The sequence below is a fragment of the Rhea americana genome, unplaced genomic scaffold (genome assembly GCF_003343005.1).
Source record: "Rhea americana isolate MKP2758 unplaced genomic scaffold, rheAme1 scaffold_206, whole genome shotgun sequence".
NCBI lineage: Eukaryota > Metazoa > Chordata > Aves > Rheiformes > Rheidae > Rhea > Rhea americana.
The window spans coordinates 655,808-673,897 of NW_028186217.1; the positions used below are offsets into that span (position 1 = coordinate 655,808).

At 38.9% G+C, this 18,090-nt stretch overlaps 1 protein-coding gene across 4 annotated transcripts in view; it reads left to right on the forward strand.

Moving 5' to 3' along the window:
• The window catches only part of ACVR1 (activin A receptor type 1), a 49,712-nt gene extending 31,886 nt beyond the window's left edge, over window positions 1-17,826 (forward strand). For all 4 annotated transcript variants that reach the window (XM_085304328.1, XM_085304324.1, XM_085304326.1 and 1 more), the window contains 5 exons: window positions 1,434-1,580; window positions 4,035-4,310; window positions 7,829-8,026; window positions 14,570-14,700; window positions 15,720-17,826. In XM_085304328.1, the coding sequence (XP_085160454.1) occupies window positions 1,434-1,580; window positions 4,035-4,310; window positions 7,829-8,026; window positions 14,570-14,700; window positions 15,720-15,854 (887 nt within the window). In that variant the 3' untranslated portion in view covers window positions 15,855-17,826. The remainder of the gene's footprint in view (window positions 1-1,433; window positions 1,581-4,034; window positions 4,311-7,828; window positions 8,027-14,569; window positions 14,701-15,719) is intronic.
• Window positions 17,827-18,090: the final 264 nt, after the last annotated feature.

Consider the following 18,090-nt stretch of genomic DNA (forward strand, 5'->3'; position numbering starts at 1 on the left):
TGAATGTGTGGGTCTCCCTGGAATTACGCCTGCTCCTGAGTTAGCTCTGGCTGGCACTATTTCCAAGAGACTGTATTCTAGCCTGTATAGCTGAACTAGATGAAAGCTCTTGTGCAGGAAGTTTCTTGTATGTGACGGCATTGACGCATCAGTGCTGGGTATCTCTTCGTTTAATTACACTTGCTGCTGATTCATACGTGCTTCCTGAACAGCAGAGCAATGAAAGGCAGAATTCAGATATTTATAGTAGCCACAAAGGAATGCATTGCATGAAAACAAGCTATCATATTTAGACTGTGATGAAAATGGTAATCAGAAATATTTCCGGTGTGCCTTGTCCAGYATATTGCTTTGATATTGATCACTTAATTTTATATGTTGTTCTAAGCTATTTGAGTAAAAGCTTGGCATGCAAAGAATGTGTCCTAGTCCTCATCTAAGGGTGTTTTTTGTTTTTTGTTTTTATAATCAGCATTCTGTATTTTACATGTCTGGCCATGCTGATTGTTTTTGTGAGGGCTGATGGAACAGGAAAAATGTAAAGGCTGTTTCCCTAGCATTTATATAATTTCTCTCCTAACTTCAGAATTCGTAGATAAATCTGTATTATGTACACTAACCTGAAGTATATTGTCCAAGGTGAGAGCTGCAGCTGCGCTTGCTTTGCTGGTGGGAGGGTAATTACACCTGCTGGGGATAAACGCTCTGTGTGCTGTGCCAGCATGGAGGAGGAGTGATCCGTGTTCTCAGCGTGCGGGCAGGGGAAACTAAGAGATGGTGAAGCAAAGTATGAAAGTCAAGTGGTCAGAAGTGTCTGCAGTGGTGGTGAAAGTACATCAATATGGTGTTTGGGCCACAACTGTTTTGAGCTTTGGGGTGAGGGGATGAGGAAGAGAAGGGCACATATTAGAGGAACTGTGACTCTCCAGTTACTCTTCATCTCTGGGTTTTGTTCGTTAGTTGTTTTTTGCAGGCATCGTGGGTTTAAGGTAACCCTGCTCAAGGAATTGTGCATGAAGTGGTTCTGTTCTTTCTAATCAAGGTGAAAACGGAATTATTATTGCAAAGAATGAATTTTGGAAAATGTTAGACAAATGTGGGACTGTAGAAATCAAATTTTACACGTGTCCCATAGCCTTGTTCAGCTGTACAATAAATGCAGCTATGGTATTTCATGCATGCGTACATGTGTACATGTGTCTATGAATGTGTGTGAGGAGCAAGCTTATGCTGTTACTAGAAACTAGCTTGGGTTTAATGTCTACGTGTGTCTGCATATTGCCATGTTAGTTTTTGCTAAGTTAAATACAGGACGCTACCATGCACTGATTGTTGTGCCTTCATTTAGGCTGTATCAATCCATCCTGTTAGCTAATTCGGTCCTGTGAAGATTGATTGTTGAAAAGTTTTACTGTCTTTCTGCTTCTCTCCAGGAAAGGGCCGTTATGGAGAGGTTTGGAGGGGTCAGTGGCAAGGAGAAAATGTTGCTGTGAAGATCTTCTCTTCTAGGGATGAAAAATCCTGGTTCAGGGAAACTGAATTGTACAACACTGTATTACTGCGGCATGAAAATATTTTAGGTAAGTAGAACAAAAAATTTCGTTTTTTTCAACTGTAAATCACATAAAAGTGAGTTAACTAAGCAGTTTACTTCCAAAGTGCTGCAGAGTTGCGAGATACCTTGTATTCTTCAAAGTTTGGTTCTTGTGTCTGTGATAAATGGTTGAAGGAATTCGAAGTGGGGAGAGATTTGCAGGAGGGTGCTAAAATCTGAGCCCTATAGTTGGAGCAAGACACAGCAGCAATGATTCATTGCCCTCATGCAGAAATAATCTATCAAGAAGGAATCGATCTGATTAATCGTCGGCAGCACAGTGCATGAAGAAAGAAGGTACCGCAAATCCCTGTCCAAAGAATTCAACCTTGCAACATCTGTCATAGGATAGTTTAGGGGCTAAGCAGAGGATTGGGCAGTGGATCTAGTTTCGAAATAACTTTAATTTACCTGGAAGAAATGAGGAGAAGAGTAGGGAAGTTCATAATGAGTTTTCAATATTTGAATTCTTTCTATGTGCTTGAGTAGACTGTGGTATGAGACCATTAGTGTCTTCTGTTCAAATCAACTCTTTGCTCAAATCTTGGGTCCAACTAGTAAGTCTCGTTTGGTGTATAAACTTCAATTATAGTTGTCTGTTATGATGTAACTCATCCCCAAATATGCGAGTACTTAATTTTGAATCTTCTGTGTCCCTTGCACTGCTGTGGTCAGTTTTGAGAGCTTGAAAAGGGCTCTTTTTATGTTGGGAGTCGTGGTTGAAATCTTAAGTAGCTCTTTTCCTGGTAGACATGACATTTTTTTCACTGATGTGTCACCCTTACCAATGACAGCARTGGGATGTTTGCTGACATTACTTTACCCATTATCTGTCTTATTTCAGTCAGTTTTACTTAGACTCCTCCTTGTTTTTCTGTCTGAGACTATTCCTTGGCTCTATAGCACACCGTCCTAGATGTTTACCTGATGAATACTTCCTGAAACCTTTACTTTGTTATTACAAAAATAATTTGATGGTCTCCTGAAATGTGAATTATTGAACTTTCCTTCCCAAGATAGCAAGTAACTTTGCAGAAATTCTATTGCATGTTTCCCATGTCTGTGTGTTTGTGTATAGTCTTTCTTGATAACTGCCAGATTTGTTGGCTATTTTATAGGGTTTGTTTAGATACAATATTAAACAATATCACATATTACGAGAGAGTCATATTGCGAAGAAATCTCACTACTAGGAGAGAAAGTAGTCTGTCTTTTTTGACAAATGTCATATGTGGGCTTTTAATAAACATGATTTTTTTCCTCTAAGTTAGAAATAAAACTTTTGCTTCCCAGCTGAAGTCATTGAGATCGTCAGTATGCTTATACGTATGAAAGCAGCTCCCTTCCTTTTAGGTTCTTGGGYTCAGTTTTAAGATGCCACTTTTTTGAAAGCAGTCCTTGAGATTCATCAGCAAAGAAAAGATTCTTCTCTTCCCTTCTGGAAAATGATGGTGAAATCTAGCTATAATGCACTAGAGATGCTCTGCTTTGCTTTACCAGAGAAGTAATTTGCATATAAATTAAATTGCCCAGTATTTGTAATAGAAGAATTAGTATTATCTTTTTGGTGAAGAAGCTATGCTAATCTGGTACTGCCAAGTCCTCCTTGACCATCTGCCAGTTTTTATATCCTATGGATCCATTTCTAGCAGGTTAAGATGATGAGGTATTTGGTGCCTAGAGCAGTCTCAGAGGTCTTCTAACTTACCAGGTTGCAGCAATCCTCATGTGGCCTTCTAGGCAATCAGAGGTCACTGGAGAACAAGTTGTTAYTGTGGTCAGATGCACTGTCTATATTTGATATATTTGAAAGGTACAGCAAGCTTTTGATGTGTGAGAATGGTTGCTGAAGTACTCCAGCCAGACTTACCTGGAAAGTAGAAATGAGGCTGGCACAATGTACAGGGCATATTGAGACGTGAACTTATCTGAAACATTTGACCCTTTCCTCAGTAACAAGCACTGGCTGCTCATTGTGCTTAAATATAGTAGTGATTCCTTACGACTTGCTTATTGCCTCTTTGAGGTATTGTTCCTCTCCAGTGTAACGCTGTTGAGCAGACAGCAGCAGATGTGCTACAAGAGGCACTCTTTAAYGGGAAGCAGAAACGCCCCTGCCCCTTCCCCACTCCAAGCCCTTCATTGGGATTTGGCCATACTTTGTGTCAAAAAGAAAGAAAGAAAAAAGTGTGGTCCTAACAAATAGTTGTTTGATGTGACTGACCAAATATGTCARTGCATTTTGTGAATAAACCTGAATTTGAATTCTAAAATGTATCTCTTCTGTCTTTACTGTGTAACAGAGGAAAAGTTTCAACTAAATTAAGTTTTAAATTACAAGAGAGGCCTAATGGTATTGATTTGTGTCTTTGGGGAGTCTTGGATGAGCTCTGTCATTTTATTTTGTGTTTTTTCCTTTTTTCTTTCCTACCTTTTTTAGGTTTTATTGCATCTGATATGACTTCCAGAAATTCTAGCACCCAGCTGTGGTTAATTACTCACTATCATGAAATGGGGTCTCTGTATGACTATCTACAGCTCACTACCCTGGACACTGTCAGTTGCCTACGGATAGTACTGTCCATAGCTAGTGGTCTTGCACATTTGCACATAGAGATATTTGGAACCCAGGGAAAGCCTGCCATTTCTCATCGGGACTTGAAGAGCAAAAATATCCTCGTTAAGAAAAATGGACAGTGCTGCATAGCAGATTTAGGTGAGTTCAGATGGCTACTAAAACCATTCTGTGCATTCCTCCAGTAATCAAATATACTAGATAACGTCAACATTTAAAAATCTTAAAGTAACTTAAAAATTATCTGCAGTTACCCTGACTGTTTATGACAGCCACTAGAGGGCACTTACAACTTACAAATGCTCCTGAAAAGCTGTCATGCAACATTAGAGTTCAAAACAGATCTGATATTTTGGACATGTTTGTGGGTTCTGGTGGTTGTGTGTTGTTGTTTGTGGGTTCTGGTGGTTGTGTTTCATTCTTGGATTTCAGAAGGCAGCAGTCTTTAGGGTTCAGTTCACTTCTGAAATAATACATATCCTTCAGTTTCTAGCCTAAGAACTGAGCTCCCCGTTCCAAGCCATGTAGGTCTTGGCATTTTCTATCCAGCTAGAATTTTTGACTCCTGAAGTTTCTATACTACACTACTGAAATAAGTGGGAATTTTCAGTTAATTCAGTGAGCCTGAAACTGAGGAGTTTTTAGACTTTAAGCTGATAATTTGCTGCAACTGTATTTCAGCATCCTGACCTGCTGAAATGTAGGGTAGGGTGCCTCGCTCCTCCCTCAGCCCCAAGAAGGGTGAGAATTGTGGTAGAATAGTAGTAGAACAATAGTAAGGAATCATTGACTGGACTAAAAATTTATTAGGACATGGAGTGGATTTTTTTTTCCCTTCCTCTAGAATAATTTCATTACATAGTTCCCATCACTTTTGCCTGGGGGCTGTGAGATATGCACATGGAATAAACAAAAGCACATCTGGTGCACTGAAGCATGGCGCATCTAAATATGCGGAGGGAATAGTAAGTAGAAAATGGAGGCTGTAAGTTGGAAATACAAAATTTCAGAGAATGACTTTTAAATAAATTCCTTATCCTCCCTGAGAAGGAGGCTGAATATACTGGCATTGATTGACACCACACTAATAAAATGAAATATACTGCATTTTTCTAGAGGTTTCAGAAATAAGGAGAGATAAAAGCTGAGATAACACAGCAACAAATGTTTTCCACTTAATTTTTAAGATGGTAGGAATAGCTGTTTTTTGTGTGTGAGAACCTCTGGCATCTTTTTGTAACATGTTCTTCATTCATTCCATTTCTATAAAGAAATGTCATCAGAGGTGGTGTTTGGGATATATTCATGCACTTTGGCCTGTATAACTTGTCATTCAGTGTTTTCCTGGTCTCCTCTCTTTCAACAGAAGAGCACCATTTGAGAGAAACTGCTGTGTATGGCCAGATAGACTCAGTACAGCAATCTTAAGCTAGATTGCGCTTCAATTCTGTAGGCCACGCCAGTATTCTGGACTTGCAGGGCACCCTTTAAGAACAGGAGTTTTAATTTGGAAAACTAAAAGGATTAAGTTGCTTTGATGCATATCTTGTCATTGTCTGTTTGGGGTATGGATTTTTAAAATGCTGGAAAGCTGGGATGTTCTTGAGGTCCATGTCCTTGGTTAAATTGTGAGACTGAACACAAGGGAGTTGCATGGTTTTTGTCRTGCTAGTTTGTCTCTGGTCTGGACATCTCTCTGCTAGAATACCAGTGTAGCTTGATATTTATTGCAGTTCAGTCCCAGTCCTCCTGAGTGACAGCAAAACCAAGAACTTCGGGAATTGGCTGCTTGTCCATTAGCAGGTATACTGAAAGCTTGTGTCTTGAACGACAACCCCAGTCTTCAGAGCTGCAGTTTCAGTATCTGCTGTTTCAAATATGTTCTAGCTAAGCAGAAAGGAAAGAGTTATCTCTAGTTGCTCAGAACTCAGGCAGAAACTCTGTGGTGAAGTCCAAGGATAGGTGTCCATCTGACTTCAAGTGGTCAGTGCTGTTAGACAGAAATGTTTGCTTTATAGTYAACTGACTCTAAAGCAATTCACATGCCTACTAAATAGGTCTTGGTGGAGCAGCCATATAGAATAGCAGAATAAAGCTTATGCATAATTAAACATAAGTCCAAACCTCCTCTTCCCTCCTTCCCTTTCCCCTTCGCCCCAAGTGGTGAGCATCATTTTGAAGCGTACGCTGGTATTCTTAAGGAAGGTGCAAAGAATGCTAAAGGGTTAGTATCTTACAGTAACAGCTTCTCTGACAAGCACTTGTGCTCCCTCAATTTAAATGTGCATTGAGATTCCCTAAGTGTCTGCTTYGTAACTCATAAACAGTGCAGATGCCACCACGTTGGGAACCTGATTGCAACATTGTTGTCCTCTGACCTTATTGCAACACTTTCTTAGTTTGTAGTGTAGAGGATGCTGACTTGCATCCCTCAGCCTTAAACCTTTGACCTGTCAATTCATTGAATTTGTTTTGCCCGATTTGGATCAAGTATGATTTTTATCAAAAGGTTTTCCAAACTCTTTGTGTTTAGAGTTTGCCAGGAAACTTGTTTTCTAACCTCTGTTCATAGGGTGCAAGGCGTAATATATGCTGAGGACAAATTTTAGCCGTAGAAAAGGCTTTCCAGATTATCTTCTCAGCAGTGATGGGGTTGGTCAGATGGTGTCTTTCTAGAGTTGCCATAGTCATTGTCTTAGCAGCTTGAATTTACTTGAGGTGCACTTAAATTACAGGAAAGCTTTTTCCAAATTCTTGTTACTGTGAGGTATGGACTATTTTTTTGGAAGGAAAAAACATTAATAATTTAGAGATAAGTTAATGATTGAACTGAAGTAAAAGCTTTTTAAAAGTTTCATCTAAAATAAACTCATGTTAAATCTAAGTAGTATATCTTATTCTTACAAGAGTTAGTGAGGAAATTGGGGAGAGCCTGTGTCTTCTCTATTGCTTAGTTATGTCATGCACCTGTTGCTGTTCAATTTGCAGTGCTGACTGTTTACCATGGTAAAATTAGTACTTTGTGTGTTTCCAAATTTACAGTAATTTAGTCCCTCACATAATGTTCTTTGCTTAAATGTTTGGTAATTAGTATAAACCAGGTAGAGTGGTTTTGACTGACTCATTTCAGATTGCTTTGAGGATGTTTATTTTTCAAGCAACTACAAATATGGTGTTTTTTATTTTCCAGCTTTACTTTTTTTTTCAACTTGTACATATCCATTATGCAGTGTTTTTCTTTTTCTACGGTTCGGATATATCCGCCTACCCAAAAGTTCTATAAATAAATTTGAATGCTGGGTAAAATTGTTTTCTTCTAAGTAACAGATGCTTGGCCTTCTGTGTATACGTGCCTAGAGCGCTGGTGACATCCAGTGGCTGCAAAACACTTAGTTCCTATAATGACAACACTTTACAACAGTGCAATAACATGCTTAATGGTAATCCCTTTGGATATAATTGGTCCAAGTCTATGGACACAGTGGCTGTTTTTGATAGCTAGTTTGAAGCTGACCTAGTTGGACTTTGGACAGTTGGATTCTAGTTACTTCTTTTTAAGAAACTGGTAGGTGTCACTGCTCACATGTAACTTTTTAAAATACGCATGCTGCTATAGTATGAGAGGAGATTTAACTGTGATTTTTTTTTTCGTTGTTTAGGCCTTGCTGTTATGCACTCCCAAAGCACGAATCAGTTGGATGTGGGGAACAATCCCCGAGTCGGTACCAAGCGCTACATGGCTCCAGAAGTCTTGGATGAAACTATCCAGGCAGACTGCTTCGACTCTTATAAAAGGGTCGATATCTGGGCTTTCGGGCTGGTCCTTTGGGAAGTAGCTAGGCGCATGGTTAGCAATGGTAAGTATTTAGGAGGTAAACAAATGATAGTTCATGGCGAAGCATCTGTCACTGAAATGCATAAGATGCACAATAAAATAGTGGACTTCCAAACTGTTTCCATTCCTGACACCTTACTGCACATTTTCAAATAGTCGGTATGTTGGATACAGGAATGAAGTATTGTTATCACTTAAGTTACAGTAGAGGAGAGTCCCTTGCTAAGTTCTAAATCATCATAAGAAATAATTAAATCATAGTAAATCATCAGTTAAAAGTTTAGCCCATAAAGTCTCCAAAGTTTACAATGTGCCATTAAATCGTAGTGAGTACAGTTTTTAAGTATGTTTCACATGACAAAACCTAAGGAAACAAGAAAGAATATGTAGAAAGTAAGGACTGAATTGATCAGAATTCAGAGATGTTCTTCTTACGAAGTTAAATGTACTCACAAAGTAGGACTTCATCAAACAGTTCCAATTCTACTGGAAAAAGTGCAGGTGATTTTTTTTTTTTTTTTTTTTTTTTTTTTTTCCCTCTTTCAGTGAGCAATGTTGCATTGTGTTTCATCAGCTAGAGGGTCTGGATTTTAGGAATCCTTAAGCTGGCTGTCTGTTGGTGTGCTTTCTTGTTCTTGCCAGTCCAGGAATCCTCACTGATTTTTTTGAAACCCCAAGTTTTGTTCTCTGGGCCCAAAAGGATAGACAGGACTCTGAAGATATCTTTCAGGCACGTCTGCAGACACTAGTAGTAACAATGGGAAAGATCCCTGAGAAATAATTTATTGAAGTATTGTGGAATATGTATGTGATTTAAGAGTCAAACTTGAGGATTTTGAATACTTTCTTAATGTCATGGGGAAAATGACATGAATTTTATAGAATTAAGGTTGTTAATTGTGACATGTTTAAATCTGAGGAAATTCTAAATCTTCATACATGTTTGTTTGCTTTGTGTCTGATTGTGTTCCAACTAATGCCAAAACCATCTGTTGCTGACAGCAGACAATTTTCTTCATCTTCAGAAAAAGACAACTTGTGTTGTGATAGTACCTCTGAGATGTCATTGTGGATCAGAACCCCACAGTGCAGATGGGGCCTGTGCTAATGTGTGGTGTCTGCCAGCTTAGGATCTCTGTATGAAATACAGAGGAAACGCCATCAGAATGAAAGGCAGTAGACAAAGCAGTTTCCTTCAGAAACTCAATGATTAACAGTTTTCTGTAGACATTATTGCAAGTGAGAATTTGAAGGAAGGATGGAGGAAAGGGTAGAAATATCTATCTTTGTCAGCATTTGTTAGAAAGAGGTGGGTATGTATATTGTGATACAGATGTACAGTGAGTGGAAAGAGGTAGGTTGTAATAAGGTGTGAGGGCAGGGGCAGAGGGGCCTTCCATAGACTTTCTGTGGGGTGGTTGGGGYTGAGCTCATGGTGGAAGTTGTTACATAAGCCCTTTACTTGAAGAGGTATGCAGTATTATATGGATTCCAGAATACATGGCAGTGAAGACTCATGGTAGCTAATGCAGAGTAGCAAAGTCTGGCTGATAGTCCAGGGGAAGTTAAGGTATTTGTCTTGGGATGTGTTGGCTTTTTTTGTTTGTTTTTCTTCCATGGTTTGTCTCCCCTCTGCCCCCATCCCCGTTGGAAGTTACAGCCAAACAGTGTGACACTAGACTCCAGGGGAAGAGAGGAAAGGCAGCAGCTGCAGCAGCTCTAGAAACAAACAAGTAAATATCATTATTTCCATTAAAATACAGGACTTTTTCTAAGAATGAAGCTTTTGCTGCATCTGTTATCTATCAGTGGCTGAAATAATTAAATTGAGTGACAGTGTCACTCCCTTGTCAAGGCTAATTCTCAGTGCAGCAGCCTACAGGCAGCTAATGTCTCCACAGATGCTGTTGTGAGACTTGCTATGATAAGACCCCTGGAGGGTGGCTATTCTGAGATTTGCAGAGATTCCAATCTCTGCAAATTTTGGGAAATTCTGCTGGGACTGAAGCACTGACCCAAACACCCATCTTCTCTAGGATATGTATGATGTGCTTAAACACAAAAAACTTGAGAGACAACAAAATGCAGCAGGTAGAATCAGCTGGCTAACCTAAGCCATCTTAAAAGCGTGAGAGGTTTCTTTGGTAGCTCTGAAGAGATCCAGGATGGATTCTCCTCTGAGATCAAGGGCAGCGTAACTGTGCTGCTGGGAGTGCAGTTTAATGTACAGTGCTGCAGTGAACAGATCCTGCCTCTCTGGAGACTGGCTGAGACACAGGACTGACTGCAGCAGAAGGGACCTTATGTAGACTTTGTGTGGGGTGGTCAGGGCTGAGCTCCTGATCTTGCCTTGTTTCTCTTCTGTCTCTGGAAGAAGTTACTTGAAGAGATAGGCGATAAAGGGAGCAGGTATTATTTTGATTCCAGAATACACGGCAGCTGAATCATGAGGGGTGATAATGACCTCATGTGAAGGTGTGTGTGTGGTTAATTAGAAAAAGGAAGAAAAACTAGTGAATGTGTGCTGTTTTTTTATGATCTACTCTTTRTTGGCAAATGTATGATGTAGGCAGTTTTGAAGCCTTGGTAATTGTATTTTGCAATATTTGGAGACCTCTGGGTTGCAGTTCATGTCAGTGCCTTGAGAATTTGAGCTGTAACAAAGAAGTTATGTTTGGTTTTATGTTCTGCACTTTGCCTGTCTCAGCAGTCTGAGCCCTGTAGGTTAGCAGCAGACTTGCTGGATGGGAGGTGATGATTTTACTGGGCAATAGGTAATACTCCTTGYGACAGAATGGAAACCAAGGTGGGAGATGAGACCACCTCTCTTCCTCTGTGTTGCCTTCCAAGGGATGCTTTTCTTAGCTATGGGTAGTAGGACCAGCAATGAAGGGGTGTGTACTTTTATGTAGGCACTGTATAGAGTATTTTCTACTTAAAGACAGTAGTCAGTCTGCATTATGATGAAACTTGTATACAACTTCTGATATGTTTTGTTTTTATTGCTAGTCTTGGGTTTTGAGTAGTGTATCTGAAATCTGCTTTGCCACAATGATGATCTGGAGGTAATCCGTCATGGGATATTTGATGTCCTTTCTCTTTTTTTTTCCTCCCTCTCCCGTTTTTAAAATGTCATATACATTTACCTCTCAACATGAGAATTCTATGGAAAGAGGCATGTTTAAATCTTCCCATCCTGAAATTCTGATATATATCTATTGCCGCAGTAACTGCAGTTCACAGAAGACTTATCTGAGCTAATTTTAACCTAGTAAGCTTAGACTCTGCCGACAGCATAACCAAGTAGTATGAAACTTGGCATGGCCTGCAAACCTACCAAGGAAGGTAAGCAAGTAAAAGCTTCAGTAATTTAACTTGGTGAGCTCAGTGCCACCATGGCAACACTTTAAAATGAGATAGTTGTATTACTGTTAAATTTAGGCTTAACATTTTATTGACACAACCAAGCTAAGAAGACTGATACTAACTTAACAGTACCTATTTCCAGTTGTTTGCTGTTTTTCTGGCTGTTATTACAAGTCAGTTCTCTTTCTTACACTGGCTTGAAATCATAAACACTTAGAAGTAAGCATTTTCTTTCAGCAAGCTGAGTAGCTAGCTGTGGAAATCTTTACTTTGTCAGGCAGTCAGTTGGATAACCCTCTCTGATTTGTAGTGAGACTTTGRCACTTAGAGTGAATATGCTGAGGTCAAGGTAGCATTCCCATGTGAACTCGGTGATAACATATGTCAGATGGGCAAGAGGCAATTTTCATTTGCATATGCTATGAATTTTTTCTTTTACCATTCTGATGGATACCTATCTACCATTTATAGAACAAAGTCAGTGAATCAGCTTGTTTTTAGTATTTCAGTTCATGGAAATTAAGTTGTTCTGATCTGACTGGTAAGTCTCCCCTCACACTTCTTTCTTTCCTCCTCTAATGATCCTCTAGGTGACACAATGATTTTTAGTGCTCTTCTGTCCTTCTGGATAAGGAGGAAGATTATTCGGAAACTTCTCCACGGCCAAGAGTACTTGTGTTATCTTGCTGAGGAGCTACAGCTGCAGCATAATTTCTCCCAGTGCTTGAAAATGTGACTTAGGTGACTTAGGCCCCTAGACTCAGTATTTTACTCTATGTGAACAGAACAGTGCTTGTTCTCTGCAGAATACTTGTTTGCTGCTTTTTGAACATATTCCCTTCCTAGCTGCGGCACCTCAGCATCTTTGTTCATCTTGTATCTGACACTTGAAATCTCAATTATTAATTTTTAATACTGTGATCTTCTTGATTATCAAGAGTAACACAACAAGATGAAAGGTGTTGCTCAAATCCATAACTACCATGTGATGAACACTATCTGCAAAGCTGTGTCTGCTGCCAAGGTAGTTGTGTAGATGCTTCTTTGCTCCAGCAGTATATTCATGTGTGCCTAGGGCAAATTGGTACTGAAGTAGCAAGGAATAAAGGTGGGGAAAAATGCTGTTGTGTGGGTGGGTGCTAGTTCATTTGATTAGTAGAGAGTTGGCTACCGGTGTGGGGTGGGGGGAAATCTATTCTAAATGACAGTCACCTTAAAACAGTCTGGGAAGTGGGAAACTATAGGTTGTGATGTGTGAACTTAGGGTCTCTGTTCTAGCAGGAGGCTTGTTCTCTTTCCTCTGGAAGTGGGAAAGGGAAGTGTGTAATAGTTCAGACTGACAATTTTGTTAGGAGTAGTGTGGGCTAGAGGTTACAGTGCCTTGCTGGCATAGCTGAAAAGCTGTTGCAGAGCCAACAGTGATCCCATAGGGTCTATGATGTTTGACTGTGGTAGCTCAGAGTATGCTAGAATTATTCTGTTAAAGACTAGACAAAGTTCATTTCATACTTAGTATTATAATGATACATCTTTTGTGAAATAGCCATCTGTATAACCTATATGTTGGAAAGATCACATGAAAATAGTAAATTAAAATATAGCCAGCCTTTGTCTTTAGTGAAAAGTTCACCTGTTATTGTTTCTCAGCATCATTATGATATTTTCAGAGCTCTGATAKCTGAAGTTTTGCATTTGAATGGTGTAAAATTACTGGTTTGTCCATACTTCAGTATGAGAGAATATGGATGCTCAAGAGCTGCTTTGTATTCTTGAGTTCTTGCAAATTTGTTGTTTGTATTCTGGGAGGAGTCAGGAAGAATGTAAAAACTTTAGGTGGTGTTCAGTATAGGCAATTACGAATTATGAATTGCTTTGAAACTTAGGGGAGTGCTTTATGCAGTGTTTTAGTAGTCTGTCCTTCTGCATCCACATCTGAGTACTACAAGGCAAACCTTGTGTGCCTGACTACAGAAAAGCCACTATTCTGCTAAAAAGCAGTTTTAAGATTAGTATGKTTTTTTCCTGTGTTTCTACTGTGCAAAGTGCTGCATTCACTCAGTATTTCTCTAAGCTGTCTGAAAAGTAATTTTTAAATGTGCTTCCTGAGGAAGTAGGGCTTCCTATATTGTTTGGGAGCTTAATTCACTGCTAAAACAGCAATGCTGCACATACATGCCTTAGTGAGTAGGCAAAAGGCTTTTTAGCGTGCCAGTTTTTTGTAAGCTGGGTGATGAGTTTTGAGAGCACATACATTAACTGGATTTCCTCATTTTTTTCAAAGCTAAGTCTTAGAAAGCACACTCAGATTTTGGGTGCCACAGACTTTCAGAGGTTTGGCTCTGTGATGTTATGTGATGCCAATTACCTTGGTAATGGGGTAAATCTTGGGTATTTTACTCTCTTAATAACAAGAAATAATTTCATTTGAAGGAYGAGTGTGAGAGTCTGTAGATGCTGACATCCATACTGGATTCTCTCCTGAATCATAGAACCGAGCAAAGTGTGTGATCAGACTATTAAAGACAACGTTCCAGACATCAGCTTTTGTATTTTGTTAGCAGAAGTCTCAATTTTTCTTGGAGTCAGTAAACCTCAATGCATTCTAAAAGATGCAGGAGGAGTCAGTAAGAGCAAGTTGGCGCTGAAAACTGAAATCTGAGTCTTAACTGTTAAAAGCAGAAAGTGTGGACAAATCATGCTATACAATACTCCTTTACAAAATACACCTAATGTTTTGAGTTATTGGGTGGCATGAACTGTTCTTTTCATGAAACTGTTAACCTCTCCTTGTAAGTTCTATTAATTTGCGTCACTGGTCTCTGACTACATTAATGTATGGCATGTGATTTAGTGTGAGTATTTCTGTTGGCAAGAAAGTTCTAATCTTGCACTACTGCCATTGTACTCCTTGGCCTTTCGAGAAATGAATTTTTCTTGATGCTTCAGTTCAAACATTTGTAAGATGGATATAGTTCTTGCTTTGCAGAATTGTAAAAGGTATCAATTAACTAACATTTTGGATAGGAAAAGCTATACACCTAAGTAGTACTGTTCACTGTTTTTAATGGCTGCTTGACACTGTTCACTTCTGAAAGATTTGTGCTTCTCAGATGGTGTAGATGTGTCCCCTCTCTCTGGGCAGAAATGCTGTTTCACTTGGACAGTCATTAAATAATGTCTCCTGTTTGCATCTTGCTAGGTATTGTAGAAGACTATAAACCACCATTTTATGATCTGGTTCCAAATGATCCCAGTTTTGAAGACATGAGAAAAGTGGTCTGTGTAGATCAGCAAAGACCGAACATTCCCAACAGGTGGTTCTCAGACCCAGTAAGTGGATGTGCATATGTATGGTTTGCAAAAGGTACAAGCTGACTTTTCTTTTGAAATAAACTTAAGTGAGCTGTTCTCAACTATCACTTGCAGTAGAAAAGGTCTCCACGGTACTTTCCAGGACCATTACCCATACAGATTTCAGAACCATGCTGATGTGGAGCTTTATGTTGGAGAAGGAAGGAGAAAAACACAGTGGGCAACCTTTTGCTTATTAAACCTTGAGCAATTCATAGATTGACCTTTTAGTAGTATGGATTAATAATAATTATTTTCAAGCTGATCTCTCAATGTTGTTATTCTTTCTCCAAGGGGAGATTTCTTTAAGGGGAAGGCATAGTAGATCTTTCTGTGGATCATAAATATGCAGGTGTACAACAAAATTTTGATTTCTTTCCAGCCTGCAATATAAAGGATTATTGTTGTTGTTTTTTTTTAAGGCTGGTTCTCAAATAAAATTTTTTTTGTTCATCAGAATCAAGTCATAGTCTCCAATTTGGCTATTCTGTTCCTTGTTGCTGAAACTGTAGAGGTCTATTTGAACCTGCATGACTGGCAAGGGTTTGGTTTTAGAGCCATGCCTTCTGCTGCCATGCTAGCCAGCTGTGAATCTCAGCCCTATGAAGCTCCACTGGATGTGTTGAAATCACAGAAAATACCTATACCTTCTTTAGATTTCTACATTAATCTTACAGGAATGAGTTTCATTGAAAAGAGATTCAGTAGAGTGTTGTCTTAAGTTTTGAATGTTTTAATTATGCTAGTTTAACATTGCAGTCAGCCCATTGTCTAGTTACTTATGCTCTTTAATCGTACTCATTTTTTTCAACACTTCAAGCTTATGTATTTGAAAACGTATAAGGACCCAAATAGACAGCAGTAAATCGTCTTGTAGATGCTGAAAATATGGGTATTAATAAGGCAACAAAAACTTACTGTGTAGTGTTTAACAGTCTGCTTCTTTTTGACTTGTGATTTGTGTGCTTATGTGTTTCATGTTTTTATTCTTTTCCCAGACACTAACATCTCTTGCCAAGTTGATGAAAGAATGCTGGTATCAGAATCCGTCAGCAAGACTAACAGCCCTGCGAATCAAAAAGACTTTGACCAAAATTGATAATTCCTTAGATAAACTGAAAGCAGACTGTTGACCTTCTTCTCATGGTGCTCTCCTGATAGGAAGGCATTTGTTTGGTTCAGAAGTAGTCTGGCCAGACAAGTTATATAATTGGTCCCCATGTGGCTTCTTATAGAGGCGGAAGTTCTTACCTAGCCATCTGTTTGGGAGACATTGGAACCGTATGAACTTTGCTCAGTGACTACAATGGGCATTTCACAAATGGTCAAGCTATAAAGACTCACGCTGGATGTACTGTTGCAAAGATAGTGGCCTGAAGGAAGACAGAGAAATCCTAAGACAAGATCAGGGCATTAAACAATGGCTTTGAATAGCTCTTTTTTTTTGCCTTTCTTTTTTTTTTCTTTTTTTCTTTTCTTTTTAATCTCTTAATCACTCCCAGGATGAACACATGGAAGTGGTAAATTTTAATCAGCAATATTGCCTGTGCTTCTCTTCTTTATTGCACTAGGAATTCTTTGCATTCCTTACTTGCACTGTCACTGTTAATTTTAAAGACATGACTTGCCAAAAATATGGTTGGCTGTATACTACATTGATCTATGCCTGAATAATAGGAAATGAATTTGGTAAACTGAAAATGTAACTGTCAGATTTTAGCTGCATTTTACATGTGTACTGATGTTTACAATAATGCTGAACACTAGGAATTTCTCGTTTATACAAAACTTGCAAATTATTTATTACTAGTGCACTTGCCAGTTTTTTTAAACTGTAAAATAAGTGCATAAAGTTAAAACTTATTTTTATGTGGCCTCTTTCATGATTTCTTACACAGATGTTTTTGTAACACAATATAACCTGAAACAAATTGTTTTCTGTATTATCATATTACAACTTGATAGTCACATTTTAAGTGCTTCACATTTGTAGGTGTGTGGTCTGTAACATATTTTCAGTTCAAATACGGAACATATATATAGACATTACCCACATGATGTTGTGTCTAGTATCTTACTGATCTAGAAAAGGAAAGCAATGGAGGACTTGAGTAGAATTTCAGGTCATGAATGCTGTGGGGAAAATGCATTTTATTTCTTCTAAGCTATATAATATGCATTTAAACTCTGCCAGAAAAATAACTATTTTGTTTTAATCTACTTTTTCTATTTAGTAGTTATTTGTATAAATTAAATAGAATGTTTTCAAGTCAAACAAAAGAGTGTTTTAGTTCTCTTCCTGCCTATTAGTAGCAAAAGTATACTAATGCAGCAATTGATGGTATTCCTGGTCATGCACTCCCAGGTAAATAGAACAGGTCCAGGTTGGTGCTGGTGGAACACCAAGGTACTGAGGCTTGTTAGTGGTTGTTTGTCTGGGCTTTTTTTCCTCTCTTGTATTGAACTGGATCCCAAAATAGTACGTCTGGGGGCTGGTGTACTACACAGACCTCTTACGGCACTTCCTGCAAAAGGAGGTATGTTACCCTTAATCTCATGGGGAATAATTCAGCTTTGTACCCAGAGAAATGTTTTCTCTTACACCTCTCAATATTCTTATCTTACTCCTCCATTTGGAGTAGCGATTAATGAGGAAGTAAGTGTCCTTTCAGCTGTTGAAATTAACTCCTTTACTCATGAACTTAAAATCCTTTAGGTAATGTAGGAAACTGCATATCAGTTAGCATGCCATGTTTTATCTGCAGATTCAAAGCTTTTTCAGAGGTTCTTTCTTGGCTTTGTTTTCCCAGTGTGCCAGAGGCGACTGTCCGTTTCTCTATCGTTTTTCTCCCTCAGCCCCATCTTACTTGTCCTGCTCTGGCCAAGTGGCATGGCTTTCATTTTCTACATCGTTAGTGTAGAAATAAGAGCCAAGCTTGCAGACAGGTACTGTGTGGGGCTGAGAGACAGCATGGTACAGTAGCTCTGCAGAGGAGACTGAACAGAGAGCAGTTGCTAGGTCTCTTAATTATACTTGATGAGAATCTGACTAAGCAGATCCAGTGCTGTAAAAAGCATAGGAGAAGAGCAGGCTGGTTGGGGGATTTTTTTTATTATTATTTATTTATTTATTTATTTATTTTTAATGGGAAGTCAAAGGCTCTGAGCACATTCCTTAGTTTGAATTGGGCTGGGTAGCTGATGCACGCAGGGCTGTTAAATATCTGCAGCCCAGGAATGACTGTTTTAGAAATGAGTCAAATTTATTTATTTATTTATTTTTAATGGGAAGTCAAAGGCTCTGAGCACATTCCTTAGTTTGAATTGGGCTGGGTAGCTGATGCACGCAGGGCTGTTAAATATCTGCAG